This window comes from Balaenoptera ricei, chromosome 6 (genome assembly GCF_028023285.1).
Source record: "Balaenoptera ricei isolate mBalRic1 chromosome 6, mBalRic1.hap2, whole genome shotgun sequence".
Taxonomy (NCBI): Eukaryota; Metazoa; Chordata; class Mammalia; order Artiodactyla; family Balaenopteridae; genus Balaenoptera; species Balaenoptera ricei.
Genome location: NC_082644.1, coordinates 10,106,030 through 10,125,365, shown reverse-complemented (window position 1 = coordinate 10,125,365; position 19,336 = coordinate 10,106,030). Strand labels below are relative to the sequence as shown.

Here is a 19,336-nt window from a genome sequence, read left to right as displayed (position 1 = left end):
GTCTCAGCTCAAGCAACATCTACTCTTCCTCAAACTGCAGGCAAAATGCCGCCTTCACTGTGTCACCCCCGACACGTACATTCAGCACCTACAACATCGTCCTATTTATCTGTCGATGTGTCTCGACGGGAGCCCCTCTCGACTGTGAGCTCTCTGCAGGGTAGGGGTTATGTCTCATTCATCTCATCCATAAACAGGAACTTAATGTTTGTTGAATGAATAAACAGGTAAATAAGTGAACGAATGAATTACTTAAGTGACATGAAGGCTGAATTGTACAGTTAGATAGGATTTGGAAAAATCCTATCAAAATGCTATCAAATTCCAAAATTTGGGCATAGGGGTAGGTAGAGGGCAGAAGAGATATCAGCTGAAGCAAAAAATCATCACTTTGTTCAAAAAAAATTAAACTTTCTGATGTATTTTTTTCTTGTTTGAAAATGAACCTTTCCTAATAATCACCCCTTACCATGATTTTGATAAATTCTTACATGTCATTTTCTAATGGTTCCTAAGTGAATATGATCCTCTAAGTCTTTTTTTTTTTTTTTTTTTTTACAACTCTAACCAACCACTTTAATCCAAGCATAGGAAAATACAACAAGAGATGTAAGATTTATTTTTGCCACAAATACTCAATAGCTAACCTTTGATATTCGTGCTGCTAAAGTGAGAAAAATATAAGGAACACCACTGAGCTGGGGCAGTGCACATAAGCAAGATACTTCCCCTCATCTTTGAATATGTTCTGGTACAGTAACAAACATTAGATAAAATCAGACACGTACAATTACTAAAGATCAAGAATCAGCAATAGCCTAATCAATATAAACAAATTTTTAAAGGTTATGTTAATCAGAGGCAGGGTGGTGAGGCTGGCAGCGTCAGGGAGAGCTGGCAGTGCCCCGCCGCGGGTGCAGGCACAGGCGCTCCAGCCACCGCGGAGGGGGTGCCCTCGGACCCAACCCGGCAGCAGCCTGGGCTCACGAGCAGCCTTAGGACCTGCACTCTGGCTTTCCAGAGGGATCCAGGTAAGACTGCGCTGGCCACGATGAAGCCAGCACTTTTATCCACCTGGCAGTTAAGGTTCTTAGTTTAAATGAGTAACTCGGCATTCTAATTGATCCCTCAGTCCTTTGTGTAGACCTGATCACCTCTGGGTGATCACATCTGGAAGGTGGTGATCCAGTCCACAGGAATCCTCTAAGCAATGCCACCCAGAGAGGACGGCGGGTGGCCACCAGCTGGTCCTCGCCAGAGACACTGTTACCCTACCTGGCACATGCTCCTTCCAATCAGTGACATTTAAGTGTCAGTGTGTCAAGCATGGGATGGTGGGTTCACTTTTCTGACCAATATTACAATCCCTCATGAGGGATGTACATACATTTGAATAGATTCTTCCAGTTTTATTCTATTCCAATCCATCTTCCAAACTGCAGTCAGAGGGGCTTTCTGAGACACAGATTTGACCACGTCACTCTCCTGCTTTAAGTTGTCAATGATTCCTCGTTGCCCAGAGATAATTTTTTTTAGAAAGAAATGGACAAAAAAAACCAAAGATGGATAGATCCTACCCAGTGTATTTCCACAGCATGACTAGTTCCTCCTTCAAATACTTTATAGAGTCATTCATTCTACAAATATAATCGCTTGCTATTTTTAATCAAACCCAGTGAAACCTCTTCACATCACAACTGTGCATTAAGTTTTGTTTCTTGAATATGTCTCAGTTCTGCTACTCCCCAGGCTCTGACCTTAGTTAACCCACCTGAGCCTCATCTTCCTCTCTGTCCAACTCCGTGTCTAATATCACCCTTCAACTCCGCCTGTCCAACATGGCAGCCACCAGCCACATGGCTTCTGAGCACTTGAAATGCGGCTGGTGTGACTGAGGAAGCGGATTTATTTTACTTAATGTTAACTAATAATATGTAAATTTAAAAATTAAAGCACCTTTAAGTAAATTTGGAATGGCTTGGGCATGTGGATCTATTTTTTCAACTTCATGAACTCTAAATGCAGATCAAGATTTCCAAGGAAAATTTAGTATCTAAATTGAGATGTGCTAGAAATGTAAAATACACACCTGATTTCAAGGACTGTACAGAAGAAAAGATGGGACTGTCTCAGTAAGTTTTTTTATACTGATTACAGGTTGAAAGGACGATATTATGAATATACTGGGTTATGTAAATTATTTTATTAAAATTAATTTGACCTGTTTCTTTTTACTTTTTAATTTTTTTTTATTGGAGTATAATTGCTTTACAGTGTTGTGTTAGTTTCTGCCGTACAACAAAGTGAATCAGCTATACATATACATACATCCCCTCCCTTTTGGACCTCCCCCAGCCCACCCAGCTAGGTGGTCACAGAGCACCGAGCTGTGCTCCCCGTGCTCTACAGCAGGTTCCCACTAGCTAGCTATTTTACGCATGGTAGTGTATGTAAGTCAATCCTAAATTATTTTATCACAATTAATTTGACCTGTTTCTTTTTACTTTAAATGTGGCTACTAGAGAATTCTAAATGACACATGTGGCTCATATTTATTTTCATCAGACAGCAGTGGTGCTGAGCTGATGCATATAAAATCCCTGGCACACCAAGCACTCAGTACATTTTTAAAGTACCATGGTAATCCAATCATTGGGATTTCGGGTGTTGTCTTCCAAGGTATTTCTAGGCAGACTTACTATACGCACATTTTTAAACAATCAACAATTCCACCTGATGTAAGTGAAACATGGGGCAGGTGCCTACTATATTCTAAAGGTTGTGCCAGGAGCTAGGGATACAATGTGTACAACACCAGACGTAGACAGGGCCCTTCTTACTCCTCAGAAATGGGCACTCAAGGTCCACTATCTGATATTCCTATTTAATTCAATTACATGAAACAACTAAAAGGCCCACTTCTTCTATCAACAAGTAAATTGTTTTATCCGTTGATAAAAGTGAATAAGCCCATCCAAACAGACTTTTTATTTCACCCTATCATATATGTGTTAGTTCAACTTACTTGAGGCCCTAGATACAGAAAATTTTAAATACTAATATTTCTGAAGTTGTCAGGAAAGAGACTTTTCCTTATTTTTTAGGGTTTAGCTAGTTTACTTTTTAAACTTCTGCATAATTAAAATTTATTTAAGTATTTATGTGAAAAAGATTTCCATTTTTTAAAACGAGGATGTAATATTCACTCCATCCACTTAGTTTCTCAAGCATCGATGAAGGATGTTTACTTGAAACATAAAATGGCTGTCAATCTAAAAACTTAAAAACAGGGTCTGAATCTAGACTGTCCCCACCTCAGTGAGCCCTGTAAGCTAAGAATGGTTTTTACATTTTGAAGTTGTTGAAATAAATGAATACCTTGTGACATGTAAAAATTATATGAAATTCAAATTTCAGGGTTATAAATAAAGTTTTATTGGAACAAAACCAGACCCAATGTTTGGACCAGAACTACAGCTAGTTCTGACAGACACTGTTTGGCCTGCAAAGCCTAAAATGATACTATCTGGCTCTTTACCAAAAAAGGTTCCAACCTCAGGTCTCCAGAATCATACAGAAGTATACAAGGCCCATTTCTGAAAAACGACTGGCAGACTGAGTCCATCAACTCCTATCCTGCCTCAGAAACTATTTTCTTTTCATTATTTTTCAGATCAACTACTAACCCTGATTCTGAAGACAACCTGTCAACTTAGTGTCTCTAAGTATGTCAATATCCATGCATTTCTGGGGCAAAGATAGACGGTAAGATGTTATGATTTTGGAAAAGAAAACAGAGATAAGAGTCTCATTTCGTAAAGTAGTAAGAATGCCTAGTGGCCCAATGGTTAAGAATCTGTCTGCCAATGCAGGGGACACGGGTTCGAGCCCTGGTCCAGGAAGATCCCACATGCCGCGGAGCAACTAAGCCTGGGCGCCACAACTACTGAGCCTGCGCTCTGCAGCCCACGTGCCACAACTGCTGAAGCCCGCGCACCACAACTACCGAAGCCTGCGCACCTAGAGCCCATGCTCCGCAACAAGAGAAGCCACTGCAGTGAGAAGCTCAAGCACCGCAACAAAGAGCAGCCCCCGCTCACCGCAACTAGAGAAAGCCCACGCACAGCCAAAAATAAAAATAAATAAATTAAAAGAAAAAAAAGAAGAAGAAGAAGAATGCCTAAGAATACATCCCCAAAGCAATTGAACAGAAATCACTTGCCTTGAATTCTTGGGTTTTTTTGGCCACGCTGCGTGGCATGCGGGATCTTAGTTCCTCGACCAAGGATCAAACCTGTGCTCCCTGCACTGGGAGCGTGGAGTCTGAATCACTGGACCACCAGGGAAGTCCTACTTTGAATTTTTTTAAAAAGTCTGTACTCCAGAAGGGCTGTGCAAACTTCCCTTTGTTAACTCAAGAAAAAGCAATATAGCATACCATATCCAAATATAAACTACAGGGGGAAATAACCTTTAAAAATAACCTGAATAATTCAGGAAAACTCAAGGCTAGAAAACAAAGTATAGATACCTTTTCTTATTTTAGTTAGTTAAGATGATGAACCCTTAAGACACCAGGATAGGCATTTATATGGCTTGTTTCATCAGAGGAGCCCAAGTATGAAGAGCCTAAAACAGCATCTTCGTGCACAAGGGAAGAACCAGTAGCTGTGTTTGTTTCTCCCCATTTTATACATGGAGGAATCGCTGACATGAAAGCTGGAAGAACTAGCCAAGCATCTTTTCAGCTAGGCCAGAGATGCGCAGGGCGCTGCTTTCTCTACTCAAGGCCCTGTCCAGCTTCCACACTGGAAGCTGTGTTGAAACTGGAGAAAAACATCCCTGAAGTCGACAAGGCAGCCATAAGCAAAGCGCAGGACACTGCGGGGCAGAGGGGCAGACGGTAAAACAAAGATAGGCCGGAAATGCGGCTGTGTTTCTGATGGTGGAAATTGAATGTGAGCGTTAACTCTTTAATTCCCCCAATGAACCAAAGACGCCATTTGGAGTACCGAAGTCTTAAGTACATAAACAGCTTCATCTGAACACAATCTTCTAGATATATGAAAAAAGCTATTATGCCACATTAATTCAACCTAACTAATTGGAGAGCAGGAAGTGCTTTCAATTATTGTATGTGCTGTCTGAGAAACACACTTGAATATGAGTACAGATTTCATTAATTGCAGTTCATTATTTTCCAGATTAGTTACTAAACTTGCATCAGAAGGTCAAAGACAGCAATTTTGTCAGCTGCCACCTCTTTCAGTGCTGTATCTTTTGCATTTCTGGAACTCAGACAGAAATTGATTACAAACAAAAACAAATCTCCATAAAAATGACAAACATAAGTCTTTACGAATATGTTCAAGCCAAATGATTTTGTAAAATATAAGAACCTTTGTTTTTAAAGACTTTCTTAAAATCTTTATTTTCTTTCTTTAAATTTTTCTATTCCTCAGAATAAACTGTTAACTTCTATCTTACAAGAAAAGAGCCATGAATCTTTTCAGATGCTAAAATATGCCCCCCAAAATAACAGAATCTTGATCTGAGAACCTGCTGATTCCAAAGAACAAGTTAATAAACATTCATCTTTTCATTAGATTTTCACTGTGGTTGTGTGTTTATATCTTTGCATGAGGGAGGGAATTGAACATTCTTGTTTGAAAATGTCAAGGACACTCTGATTAAAAGTACTTTTTTGATAATAATCATTCCTTCATTACACAACTTCTGCCTCTCTTCCACCTAATCTAGCAAAGAAAAGAGGAAGAATGACTGGTAGAAACAGGATCTATTCCATTCCCCGGTTCTTAATGGGAATACTTTGATATTTGCAATATCTTACTTTTACAAAATAGAAGTGACAGAAAGCCTTGGGGCTTTTTTTAGAGAGTGCCCTGCTATCTGTAAATCACTGTACTCATTTACGGTTGTTACCATTCTCTTCGTTAACTTCATTTCTGTTGTTCTGTGCCTTTCATATTGCTGCTTTCCTGGAACCACCCTTACACAATTCTTCCCTGCCTTTGGTGTTGATATCCCCTGAATGCTTATACAGTCAGCTCTCTTAGTCATTGTTTGGTCAAGCTATAAATAACTCCTTTAATCCTTCCTCATAAATCATTTCTGATGTTATTCTCTGAAATAATTCCAGTTGGTCAACAAATGTCTAGTAGTAACATACCCAGCACTAAGTGCAATGATCTAAGTGTTGTCTCATGATGCCGGAGAGAACCCAGGTGTGGTGTTTAGGTGGGTTGCTGTGAGTGTCTCTGTTACTGTGACTCTTGCAGAGAAGGAGTTTAAGTCTCCAAATTAACTTGGGACAGAAACAGAAAAAGGAAGAAGCTCTGAGATCTTTCATCACAGTCAAGTAGGAAATGGAGAGGGCAATGGCTTTGAAAATGATGAAAAGAGAAAGCTGGGTGGGGACGGAAATGAGAGTGTGCCTGTCTTACTCTACAGTCTGCTGGGTCACCATGTACTTTCTCTGCTGATCCATTTGGGGGTTTCTGTTTAGTTTGTTGTGCCGTCTCACAGGAGAAATCTTAAGCAGGGTTACTATCTATTTTTTGTCTCTAAGTTTTATGCAATGTTAATATCAATATTTATCCCTTCCTGTACTGTAGAAGTGATCCAGATTCCTTTTAGGCACGTGCACTCATTTCTATTTTTCTGGGTTCTATCTTTGATGTCATTCTAAAACCTATATAAGTTTTTTAGTCTGGTATTGATTATTTAATGACTATTTATGTAGGCCATTGAAATTAGTGTGCTAACAAGGCACTAGTAGCCAATTAAAACCAGAATCAAAACAGAGAGCAAGCTTTGGGGGTATTCGTGTACTTCTTTACGCTGCACTGGATACCTCACACAGAGCTATGGCTACGCCAGGCAGTGGGCAGAGTGGTCTAGGAACGTTCATCAGCGTGAATTTTGTCCTAGGCTTTCTGGACTGGTGATACAGAGGAAGGCATGGTGTCCCTCCATTTCTGTAATGCATCTAACAAAGTCTCCCATAATCTCTTTGCTAGAGAGAGGGGGAAACGTGGGCTGGTGATGGCAGTTACTGAATATGCAGAGCTGAAGTGTGACACTCTGTCACTCTGTAACTTGGGGAGTGATCTCTAGTCACCTATGACAGAGTTCTCTCTCACGCCCTAATGTTCCATATTTTGTTTGTGACTCAAATGCAGACTGTGCCCTTCAAAGTTTGCAGATGATAGTTAGGACAGAAGTATTTTTTAAATAATTATTCAAAAAATATCTTGCTATCCTAGGAATGTTGAAACAAAATCAAGATGAAAAATTTTCTAAATGAATCTAAAGATCCTTATTTAAGTATTTTTATACTTCAACTAAACAACATAATAATAAAAAGAGAAGTACATTGACAAGAGTGTAAGCAAATAAACAAGCAAACAAAAAAGGGGAACGTTAACTGACCAGACCACAATGAACTAGAAATACTCGCCTTTAAAAAAAGTGCAATCAGATGCCACTTTGGTAGAAGTACATTATTCAAAAGAGGACAGTGACAGCTGCACTATTTTCAAGCATAGGGGTTACAGTATCACTTCTGGGCTCCCCACTTTAAGCAAAACCCTGGCAAGACAACGGAAGAATGATGAGGCATTTATTATAAGAGATACAGTTGACTAATCTTCAGCTATTAGGTCTGGAGAAAGCCTAAAGGAGCACAGAACCTTTAACTCCTGGGCAATAGCAGAAAAAAGCAGAGGCAAAGACTGGGTAGAAATAAACCAACCTTCTTCCTGGAGGACTCGGAGGTTCCACAAGGAGGGAAAAAAGTAAGAACCTCAACTTTCAGGTATCAAATCTGATTTCCAAGTGAATAGGATGCCATTAGAGTGAAGATTACTATAAAAAATCGGGAAACACTAAAACAAATTTAGCCAATATAGCATTGCTCTTGTTGCTGTTATTTTGAAATTCCATTGACGCTAAAGTGCCCTAATTCCAAGGATGAAACATCATCTAGGTGATAGCAATTTAAAGCATATTTAAAGTGGTCCTAGTAACGGAAACCTCTATATTGATACTGTCATTTTAAATTATAATTTACTTCTCTTAAAGCTTTAGCAGAGATAGTAAAAATGAGAACACAAGCATCTTTGATCAACTAAGTCCAAAATGATAAGCTCAAGCTTTTCCCTCCTTTAAGAACAGTTCTTTAGTGGAACTTGCATTAATCTAGGAAAGAAACTTCATAAATATGCCCAATATCTCAAATCCCTTCTCAGATGTGATTCTCTCACCTCTGAACTATAACCACAGTCCTTTACACCACTCGATGACACTTGGTATGTTCAAACTATCTAATATTACAAGCTGTACAAATGCCAATGGTCAACCAACATATATTTTCCATTGACTATGCCCCTGCCCCGAAGAATTACATTCTAGAGTGGAGATAACCAATAAGCATATAAACATAACAATAACTCCCAATGAAAAGATTAAAAATGGGAATACACTGCAATATGTATGGTAGAGGCTGTTGTTTTAGTTTGGTTGGTTCAGGCCACTCTAAACTCAAACATATTTGCTTTGAGTGGTCTTTCTTGACCATGATAGTAGCAGAGCAGTCTACTAGAGACCTAGTAGCCATGCAAAGACTTTGGGAGAGAGCAGTCCAAGTAGAAGGAAAAGCAAGTGCAAAAACTCTTGAGACCAAAAGGAGCTTCATGGTTCATGCGACAAACAACAACAACAAAAAGGCCAATATGGCTTAGCATGGTGAACAAAGAGTAAAATGAAGGGAATAGGGACTTCCCTGGTGGTGCAGTGGTTAAGAATCCACCTGCCAATGCAGGGGACATGGGTTCGAGCCCTGGTCCAGGAAGATCCCACATGTTGTGGAGCAACTAAGCCCGTTCGCCACAACTACTGAGCCTGTGCTCTAGAGCCCGTTCGCCACAACTACTGAAGCCCACATGCCACAACTACTGAAGCCTGCGCGCCTAGAGCCCGTGCTCTGCAACAAGAGAAGCCACCGCTATGAGAAGCCCGCGCGCTGCAACGAAGAGTAGCTCCCGCTCACCGCAACTAGAGAAAGCCTGCGCGCAGCAACAAAGACCCAACACAGCCAAAAATAAATAAATAAAAAATAAATAGATAAAAATAAAAAAATAAAATAAAATAAAATGAAGGGAATAAAGATTAAAAGTCAGGGGGCTAGATCACATAGGACACTGTAAACCACAGTAAGGAATAGGTTTTATTCAAATAGAAGCAGTGGAAGGTTTCAAGCCATGAACTCATGTTAGGCCTTAGGAGCTCACTCTGGCTTCTCTGTGAATGACAAGACTTTGTGAGGCAAAAAGTGTCAGCTAGACCAATTGATAGGCTGCTGCATAGTCAAGGCAAGAGACGGTGGCATGGATGAGTGATGAGAAATGGAGATGGTGAGAAGTCACCGGATTGAAAGTGGTACCCACAAAATTTTACTGATGGACTATTTATGAGGTGAAGCAACTAGGTGGACATTTGTGCTATACACGCTGAGATGGGCATGTATTTTGTAAGTATTTTGTGTGCTGAGAGTAGATGGACTTGGGAGCTGAAACCAGGAGTAATGCTTTGAACTTGTAAAATGTGAATGTCTAATGGATTTGTAAGTGGAAAAGCTGAACAGGCGGTTAGCTCCACGAGGCCAGAGCTCAGGGGCAAAGCCTGGGCTGGAGATAGAAATGTGAGCATCGTCAATGCATAAAGAGTTAAAAGCCACAGAGCTGGATGAGATTACCTGGGAGGGAGCTCTGGAACACCTGAGTATCAGCGGCTTGATGGAATAAAGGGTCCCAGAAAAGGTAACTGAGAAAGACTGAGCAGACAACAGAAGGGAAGCCAGGCGAAGAGCTCAGCGCTAAAGCCCAGAGACAAAAATGTTTCCTGCACGATTGTCAAGTCAGATGAGGACTGAGAAGTGCAGGCAAGATGGAGCTCTGGTGACCTTGAGAAACGGTCCTTCAAGGGAGTGGGGATTTCACCAACCAAATGGAACAGTTCAGCTCCACCACTGAGCGTCTTTGTTAAGGCCACTTTTGTATTGACATTCTCATTTATTTATGAACTATGCAGCATTTGGGGCCACTTTTTGGTAACATCTTTGCTCATATATGCTCAAAGAAAGTAAACTGAATGAACAAATATTACTTAAGATATCTTCAAAATATTTCAAGATTACCTCGCTTAAACCTGACATTACAAATTGCAATTATCCACCAATCACTAGATTTCTTTCTAAACCACTGCTGTTCCTCTCATATCCAGAGGAATCAATCACTCACTGGCAAAATAGTAAAAGAACTTATGGTAGCAGGTGATTTGACTTGCTACGTCAAAAGCTTAAAGTAGCTTATAATTGTAACAATGGTAGTCTGATTCAATGACTTCTAATACCATTCCAATTTCCTTTAACTTACGTAACTCTGTCTTCACCAAACAGCAATTGAAAAACAGTGGATATCAAAATTTAGGGCTTCCCTGGTGGCGCAGTGGTTAAGAATCCGCCTGCCAATGCAGGGGACACGGGTTTGAGCCCTGGTCTGGGAGGATCCCACATGCCGCGGAGCAACTAAGCCCGTGAGCCACAACTACTGAGCCTGCGCGTCTGGAGCCTGTGCTCCGCAACAGGAGAGGCCGCAACAGTGAGAGGCCCGCGCACCGCGATGAAGAGTGGCCCCCACTCGCCGCAACTGGAGAAAGCCCTAGCACAGAAACGAGGACCCAACACAGCCAAAAATAAATAAATAAATAAATTTATAAAAAACAAAAAAAACTTTAATGTGAATAAGAATCACCTTGGGTGCTTATAAATGCAGATTATTAGATGCCCCAAGGTGAGGTATGAGTTATACTTTTTTAAGGTCGGGCTGTATTTTTTTTAAAGTTACCTTTTTAAAAAGCTACCATGGAAATTCTGGCACAAACAGTAAATGAATCATACTTTGTGAAACAATGAAGTAGCAGTTTAGAACAGAATAACGTATGCTATAACGAACCCTTGGCAAAATCTTTTTTGCCTACCCTCACCCCCACCAAACATTAGACTTGCTATTTCTTTTAAGCTCTCGCCATCTCAGATTCATTTTTTTTTTTTTATTTTTAATATTTATTTATTTATTTATTTATTTATGGCTGTGTTGGGTCTTCGTTTCTGTGCGAGGGCTTTCTCTAGTTGCGGCAAGTGAGGGCCACTCTTCATTGCGGTGCGCGGGTCTCTCACTATCGTGGCCTCTCTTGTTGCGGAGCAAAGGCTCCAGACGCGCAGGCTCAGCAATTGTGGCTCACGGGCCCAGCTGCTCCGCGGCATGTGGGATCTTCCCAGACCAGGGCTCGAACCCGTGTCCCCTGCATTGGCAGGCAGATTCTCAACCACTGCGCCACCAGGGAAGCCCTCAGATTCATTTTGATAACTGTCAAGCACCCGTTAGTGCCCGGTTAAATTTAAACATTTCCAAAAATCTCGATGTTTAATTTTTTTCATACAATATGTGTGCATCTATGCTGATATATATGCTCATATAATCCTAGATTGAAAAAACTATGTATCTGCACAGCAACCTTACAAAACTAATACCATCCCCCTTGAATATGCACTCATAAACTTAGAAAAGTCTTTTAAATAGTTAAGGTCTCAGGCAAGGACTCACCTACATTTCTGCAACTTGAATGTTTAAGTGAATGTGGAGAAGCTGATGTCAAAAGACCTATTTCAACAACTGAACTTGCACTGTATGTGTTTTTGAATGAGTATAAATAAATCCTCATTTATCATTTTCTGCTGAATTCACACCTATATGAGGCTAAAAATTGCATTTCCAACAGGCTTCCCATGCACCATCACACAAGAGCAGCTTCCTGATTATTTGGAAAACCCTTTAACATCTTCTCTAAAACTTCTTCTAAGGCCAGGTAGAGAGTTTTAATAAAAAGGGGAAATAAGTGATCACTTTTAATTTTTCAGTGAAAGAACACGTAAACCACAGTAGAGGAAAAAAGAGGTTGAGCAGCAAGGACAGGAATGATGTAAAACTGTGTGAAATAAGAAACGAAATCAAGAATTAAAAATAGAATTACATTTTCTGTTTGGCAATACACAAACAACACTAAGTGCACTTCATAAATTTCACTACTCTTGCTCTAAGTGATGTGACCATAAATCACATTAGTAGCGTACTTGGCATTTTTTAAAAGCAAAAAGGACTGAGAGCGTCAATGCGTTTAAACAGCTCTGTTGCCTCCGACGAGAGTGGAAGAGAAATTATTAGAGCTTTTACCAGGTCTGGAAGCCCAGCGCTGACGCCCCCGGTGCTGCTGCCCTCTCCTTCCGGCTTCAGCGCGGCGCAGAGCATCACTGCGCCAGGCACCTATTAGGAGCGCGTGCACTGTTGCTTTCGTGACGCTTTTACCTGATGTGTGAGGGGAGATGGCTGCTTGCCCCTTTTCTCGTCGCGGACGGGGAAGAGAGACTTCAGCAGCTTCGGCATCTGCGGCACGAAGGATCTCACTGGACTCAAGTAGGAGGCTGCTAGGTTACTGAGTCCTGCCAAAAAAATATTGAAAGGAAAAGAGATAAGGCAAAAACAATTACAGAGACATCTTCCTTACTGTAAATTGGCCACATATGCTTTGTAAGCAAATCTAACAATATAAATCAAAAAACGTATCCTTAAAGAAATTAATATTAAAAAACATGCTCTTATTATAGTTACCCTCAAACACAATGGTGTTTCCTTTTCCAATTAAATAGCAGCAATTGGGGTACTTTTAAACTGCTCTAATGTCCATCATTCCTATTAAATCCGAAGGGTAATCCAACCCCGGGCCTTGTCATAACTGGTCAAGTACTACGGGGTTGGCCAAAAAGTGCCTTCGGTTTTTAAGTAAAAATAAAAGACACATTTTTCATTTTCACCAAGAACTTTATCGAACAATGCATTCACACTTTTGTTCCCCTACCTTCTGCCATTTTTCAGGCAACTTCATAATTCCATCTTCCCAAAACTTTTTTTTTTATTTATTTTTGGCTGCGTTGGGTCTTCGTTGCTAGGCGTGGGCTTTTCTCTAGTTGCAGAGAGCAGAGGCTACTCTTCGTTGCTGTGCGCAGGCTTCTCATTGCGGTGGCTTCTCTTGTTGCAGAGCACGGTCTCTAGGCGCACGGGCTTCAGTAGTTGTGGCTCACAGGCTCTACAGCGCAGGATCAGTAGTTGTAGCACACGGGCTTAGTTGCTCCGCAGCATGTGGGATCTTCCTGGACCAGGGCTCGAACCCGTGTCCACTGCATTGGCAGGCGGATTCTTAACCACTGCGCCACCAGGGAAGCCCCCAAAACTTTTTATCTTTTTAAGCAAAGAACTGTTCAAGATGCCTTTTACATTCTTCCAGGGAACTGAAATTTTTTCCATTAAGAGAATTTTGTAAAGACCAAAATAAATGGAAATCCAAAGGTGCAACGTCTGGTGAATACAGCAAATGAATCAGAACTTCCCAGCCAAGCTGTAACAGTTTTTGCCTGGTCATCAGAGAAACATGCAGTTTTGCGTTATCCTGAAGGAAGATTTTGCATTTACTGTTGATTAATTCTGATGCTTTTCATCGAGTGCTGCTTTCAGTTGGTCTAACTGGGAGCAGTATTTGTTAGAATTAATCGTTTGGTTTTCTGGAAGGGGCTCATAATAGAGGACTCCCTTCCAATCCCACCATATACACAACATCACCTTCTCTGGATGAAAACCAGCCTTTGGTGTGTTTGGTGGTGGTTTATTTCACTTGCCCCACAATCTCTTCCGTGCCACATTATTGTACAGTACCCACTTTTCTTCACCTGTCACAATTTGTTTTAAAAACAGAACATTCTCACTACTTTTATGTAGAGAATCACATGTGGAAATATAGTCAAGAAGGGTTTTTTTCCCGCTTAACTTACGTGGAACCCAAACATCAAAGCGATTAACATAACCAAGCTGATGCGAATGACTTTCAACCTTGATTTGGATATTTTGAGTATGTCGGCTATCTCCCGCATGGTATAACGCTGATTGTTCTCAATTAATGTCTCAATTTGATCGCTGTCAACTTCAACTGGTCTACCTGACCGTGGAGCATCGTCCAGCGAGAAATCTCCAGCACAAAACTTCGCAAACCACTTTTGACATGTTCGATCAGTCACAGCACCTTCTCCATACACTGCACAAATCTGTTTTTGCGTTTCAGTTGCGTTTTTACCTTTCTTGAAATAATAAAGCATAATATGTCGAAAATGTTGCTTTTTTTCTTCCATCTTCAGTATTAAAATGACTATACAAAAATTCACCAATTTTGATAAGTCTTTTTTTAAATGCACGCTGATATGACAGCTGTCACAATACAATCTAACAAAATTGTTTCGAATGAAGTTAAAGACAACTAACTGCTACTACAGCCACCTTACAGAAAAAAAACCAAATGAACCTTTTGGCCAACCCAATAACTTCTGCCCTAGAATAAAATGGGGCTTTTCATTTTTAAATCACATAGCCAATGACACACTCAAATAGCTCTCCATCCAGACTTTAACCTCTTTAAAGTCAGGGACCATATCTTATTCAACTTTAATTTTTCATGCTGTTTACTGAATGAAGATGATGAAACTGACCTTTCAGGAAGACAGTGGTGTTTGAGTTGTTTTCACAAGAGAGGGACAAGTGCCCTGAACCAACCCTGTTCTTACCTGCTCTTAATTACCAAAGGCTGGGGTCAGACGTGCAGATAACGCCTATGATATTAGGAGACTTACTAACGCTTTATTCTTTATAATTCTTTATCCTTAGTGAATAAAACTAAGTTTTCAAGAAAAACTAATCCAAGTCATATGTGACTTAAAAATTGTACCCTAATTAACACTTTAAAAAGAAGAAGCCAGTCAACTTGAGGCATCTGTATATGAGGCTGCCTGAAGAGAAGCACATGACCATCCCCACCTCTACTCCACGCTGGACCAAGACGATGCAAGTTCACTGGCAATACAAATGGTGCATGGACCTGCATGGTTAAGGTTTTACCTTTTCCATAAAGGACTATTAACTCTAAGTAAACTATGAAAAGTTACAGAAGGATATTTTGTAATCATGAGCTCAATCATTAAAAAAATACAGCAAAGAGAAAGCTATTTGCCAAGAGATATGTCAAAAGCAAAAATAGGGATGAGAGAAACAAAAAAGAGGAGACAAGGGAATTCCCTGGCGGTCCAGTGGTTAGGACTCCATGCTTTCACTGCTAAGGGCCCCGGCTTCAATCCCTGGTCAGGGAACTAGGATCCTGCAAGCCTCACGGCATGGCCACCAAAAAAAAAAGAGGAGACAAACAAACAAAAAGTTTAAGATGAATAAAGAGCTAGAAGATATAATCATCTAAATGCTAAGAAAAAAAATTAGGAATAATCTAAAGTTTTACATGCAGTTAAACTAACATTCTAGAGTGAGGATGACCTCTAATTAAATAAATATCTAGCCAATAATCAACTAAAGGCTGCATCTATCACAGAAAGAGAGATAATCAGACATGATGTGTCTCCTAAGGGAAGTACATAAAACTACCCATTCATTTACCCTACCTTCCGTCCCTCCCTCAAATTAGCCTGAATCTGACCAAGGCTGTAGATCTAACCACCAATTTACAGGAAATACACGGGACAGAGAATCATGTTTAAATAACCTGGTGAGGATGTCACCAGGAAAAATAAAAATGTACAGCGTCTGTGTACAAAACCTGGTCTCTTCAACAAATACAATGCAACAGGGAAAAAAGATGAAGAGGAGCATATAGACTAAACAGACTTAAGACACATATCAACTAATCACAATGTGTGAACCTTACTTGGATTTTCATTCAAAATAACTAAAGAGATATTCTTGAGCCAATTGGGGAAATCTCAACACTGACTAGATGTTTAATGATATTTTGGAATTATTTTTCATTTTTCTTAGGAATGAAATGTTACTGTGGGTATTACTTTAGAAATACATGTACAAATATTTACAGATGAGATAATATCTGAGATTTGCTTCAAAGTCATTCTGAGAGGGTGTGGGGACGTAGTGGGAGCACAGATAAGTAAGCCTGGTGATGCACTGATCGTTCTGAAATCAGCATGGGGCACTCGAGGGCACATCATGATGCTCTTTCTACTTTGTATGTCTGATATTTTCCACAGTAAAAGGATTCTTCAAAGTGAGAGCAAAATAAAAACTTTAACATACAAAAGAAAGAGTCTGTCACTAAAAAAAAGATGATTGCTAAAAGCACTAATGATGGATATCTAGCCACTAAAAAAGAAACTAAACACAGAAGCGTGGAATGAGGAGCAGGAAGCAATGATGAGCGGAGCAAAGTGGTAAATATGTAGATCAAGTAAACACTGATTAGAATTTTTTTCTTTAATTTACAGAATTTTAAAACAAGGTAGTAGTCTATGACCAAGTAATTTCACCCTAGGTATTTACTCAACAGAAATGTTACAAAAAGACCTATGCAAGAACAAGCTTTAGTCACAGTAGCCAAAAACTGGAAACCAACCAAATGTCCATAAACAGGAGAACTGGTTAAAAACTGATAAAATTCCACTGAGATAGTGAAGTATCTCTCAGCAATAAAAAAGAATAAATTACTGATACATGCAATGGTACGGATGACTTGAACAGACAGGCTGAGCAAAAGAAGCCCAACACAAAAAGAGCGCATACTATATGATTCCATTTAAATGAAACTGTAGAACGGGCAAAACTAATCTGAAATCGGAACACTGATGGAGTGTGGGGAGTAACCGCTGTCATATAAATCTTCTACAGCTCGACTGGGGTATAAGTTACACGAGTAAATAAATTTGTCAAAACTCATTAAATATGACCCATAGTCTAGAAAAAAGCAGTCAGAAAAAGACCAGGAGATTGGTCATGATGCTGGAGTTAGCAGGTAAGAAGTTTAAAAGCAGTTTTTATACACAGGTCCAAGGATGTAAAAAAGGATATGGTCTTAACAAATATACAGGTCGGAAAGAAATATCAGCAGAGAAATTAAAACTATTAAAAAAAGAAGCAAAAAGATATTCTAGAACTAAAAAGAATAACTGAAATTTAAAAATTCTTGGATGTGCTTAACAAAAGACTAGAAATGGCAGTAGAAATTATCCAATCAGAAGAAACAAGAATAAGATAAAAAGATGAAAAATTAAAATCAAAATAGAATAGAGCTTCTGTGACCCATAGGGTAATATTAAGCAATATAACATGTGTGCAATTAGATTCTCAGAAGGAGTAGAGAGAAAAGGGCAGGGGAAAAATGTAATTAACTAATAGCTGAACATTTCCCAAAATTGTTGGAAAAATCTCAATGTATAGACCCAAGAACATCGGTGAAACCCAAGCAAGATAAACACTAAGAAAACTATACCTGGGCTTCCCTGGTGGCGCAGTGATTGAGAATCTGCCTGCCAATGCAGGGGACACGGGGGCGCAGTGGTTGAGAATCTGCCTGCCAATGCAGGGGACACGGGTTCGATCCCTGGTCTGGGAAGATCCCACATGCCGCGGAGCGACTAAGCCCGTGAGCCACAATTGCTGAGCCTGCGCATCTGGAGCCTGTGCTCCGCAACGGGAGAGGCCACGATAGTGAGAGGCCTGCGCACCGCGATGAAGAGTGGCCCCCACTTGCTGCAACTAGAGAAAGCCCTCACACAGAAACGAAGACCCAACACAGCCATAAATAAATAAATAAATAAATAAATAAATAAATAAATAAATAAATAAAAACTATACCTAAGCACATCACTGCCCAACTTGCTAAGAAGAAAAATAAAGAGAAAAACTGGAAAGCAAACAACATACACAAAGATATACTACATGTAGTGGGAAAGTGACACAAATGATGGCTGAATTCTCATCAGAAAAGAAGTGTAAAAGATAATGCAGTGTCTTTGAAGAGCTAAAAGAAAACAAGCTATCAACTCAGAATTCTCTATCTAGTGAAAATATCCTTTGAAGAAAAAAGTGAAATAAAGATATTCTCAAAAGGGGAGACCCTTCTTCTCAAGGAAAACTGCACAATAAGAAATAATACAGGATATTCTTCAGGCTAAAGAGAAATAATATCAAATGAATATATGATCTTCAGGAAGGAGTAGATAGTGACAGAAATAATAAATATGAAGGAAAATATAAAACATTATCTATAGTTTCTTAATTTCCTTAAAAGACAAATAGCTGTTTTAAAGCAAAAAAAAAAAAAAAAAAACCACTGTAAAATGGGTTCACAACACCTATAAAAGCAAAAGATACAACAATAATACAAAATAAGAGGGGTGGGGGAACAGGTAAATGGAATTACACTGTTGCAAGATTCTTATATTTGTGGAGTGGGAAGTGGTAATTATTAATTCTAAGTAGACTGTGGTAAAATTAAAGATACCTACTAGAATCCTTTAACAAAGACATTAATAAATAAATACAGGTATACTAAAAAGCCAAAGGAAAAAAAAATACTGCAAAATATTTTTCAATTAAACCAAAAGAAAACAAAAAAGATTACAGAGGAAAAAATAAATAAATAGGCCCAACAGAAACCAACAGCAACACGGTAGACATAACAATAATAATATTAGATGTAAAAGAACTAAACATGCCAATTAAAAGGCAGAAATTGTCAGACTAGATTAAAAAAAAAACAAAAAACACTAAACCTAAATATGCTGTCTATAAGATAATCACTCTTAAAGATAAATATAGGCTAAAATTTTAAAGACTGAGGCAAAGATACAGCATGCAAGCAATATGCAAAAGAAAGTTGGTGTGGCTATACTAATACCAAGCAAGACAGATTTCAAAGTAAGAGTATTACCAGAGAGATAAAGGGACATTTCATAATAAGAAACATCACTATGTCAGCAAAAAATAACAATCCCAATGTGTTATACCCAGTAACAGAGTTTCTAAATGAATCATGCAAAAACTGTTATAATTAAAGGTAAAAATAGACAATTTCACAATCATTATTTAGAGATTCAACACCTTCCCTCAACAACCGACAGAACAAATATGAGGGGAAAAAAATCAGTAAAGATACAGCAGGTTTGAACAAGGTTAACCACCTTGACCTAATTGATATATACAGAACACTGTGCCCAAAACAGAACAGACCTTTTCAAATACACACAGAATGTTCACTAAGATAGAATAGAGTCTCAAAGCATTTAAAAAGATTGAAATTTTGAAGAGCCTGTTCTCTGCTCATAATGAAATTAAATAAGAAATCAATAATAATAATACACCCC

The 19,336-nt window shown here is 39.3% G+C and overlaps 1 protein-coding gene across 5 annotated transcripts in view; it reads right to left on the bottom strand.

Annotated features, from left to right (window-relative positions):
* The window catches only part of KIF13B (kinesin family member 13B), a 193,459-nt gene that overhangs the window by 17,216 nt on the left and 156,907 nt on the right, over positions 1–19,336 (bottom strand). For all 5 annotated transcript variants that reach the window (XM_059926821.1, XM_059926822.1, XM_059926826.1 and 2 more), the window contains exon 37: positions 12,444–12,577. In XM_059926821.1, coding sequence (XP_059782804.1) covers positions 12,444–12,577 — 134 coding nt within the window. The remainder of the gene's footprint in view (positions 1–12,443; positions 12,578–19,336) is intronic.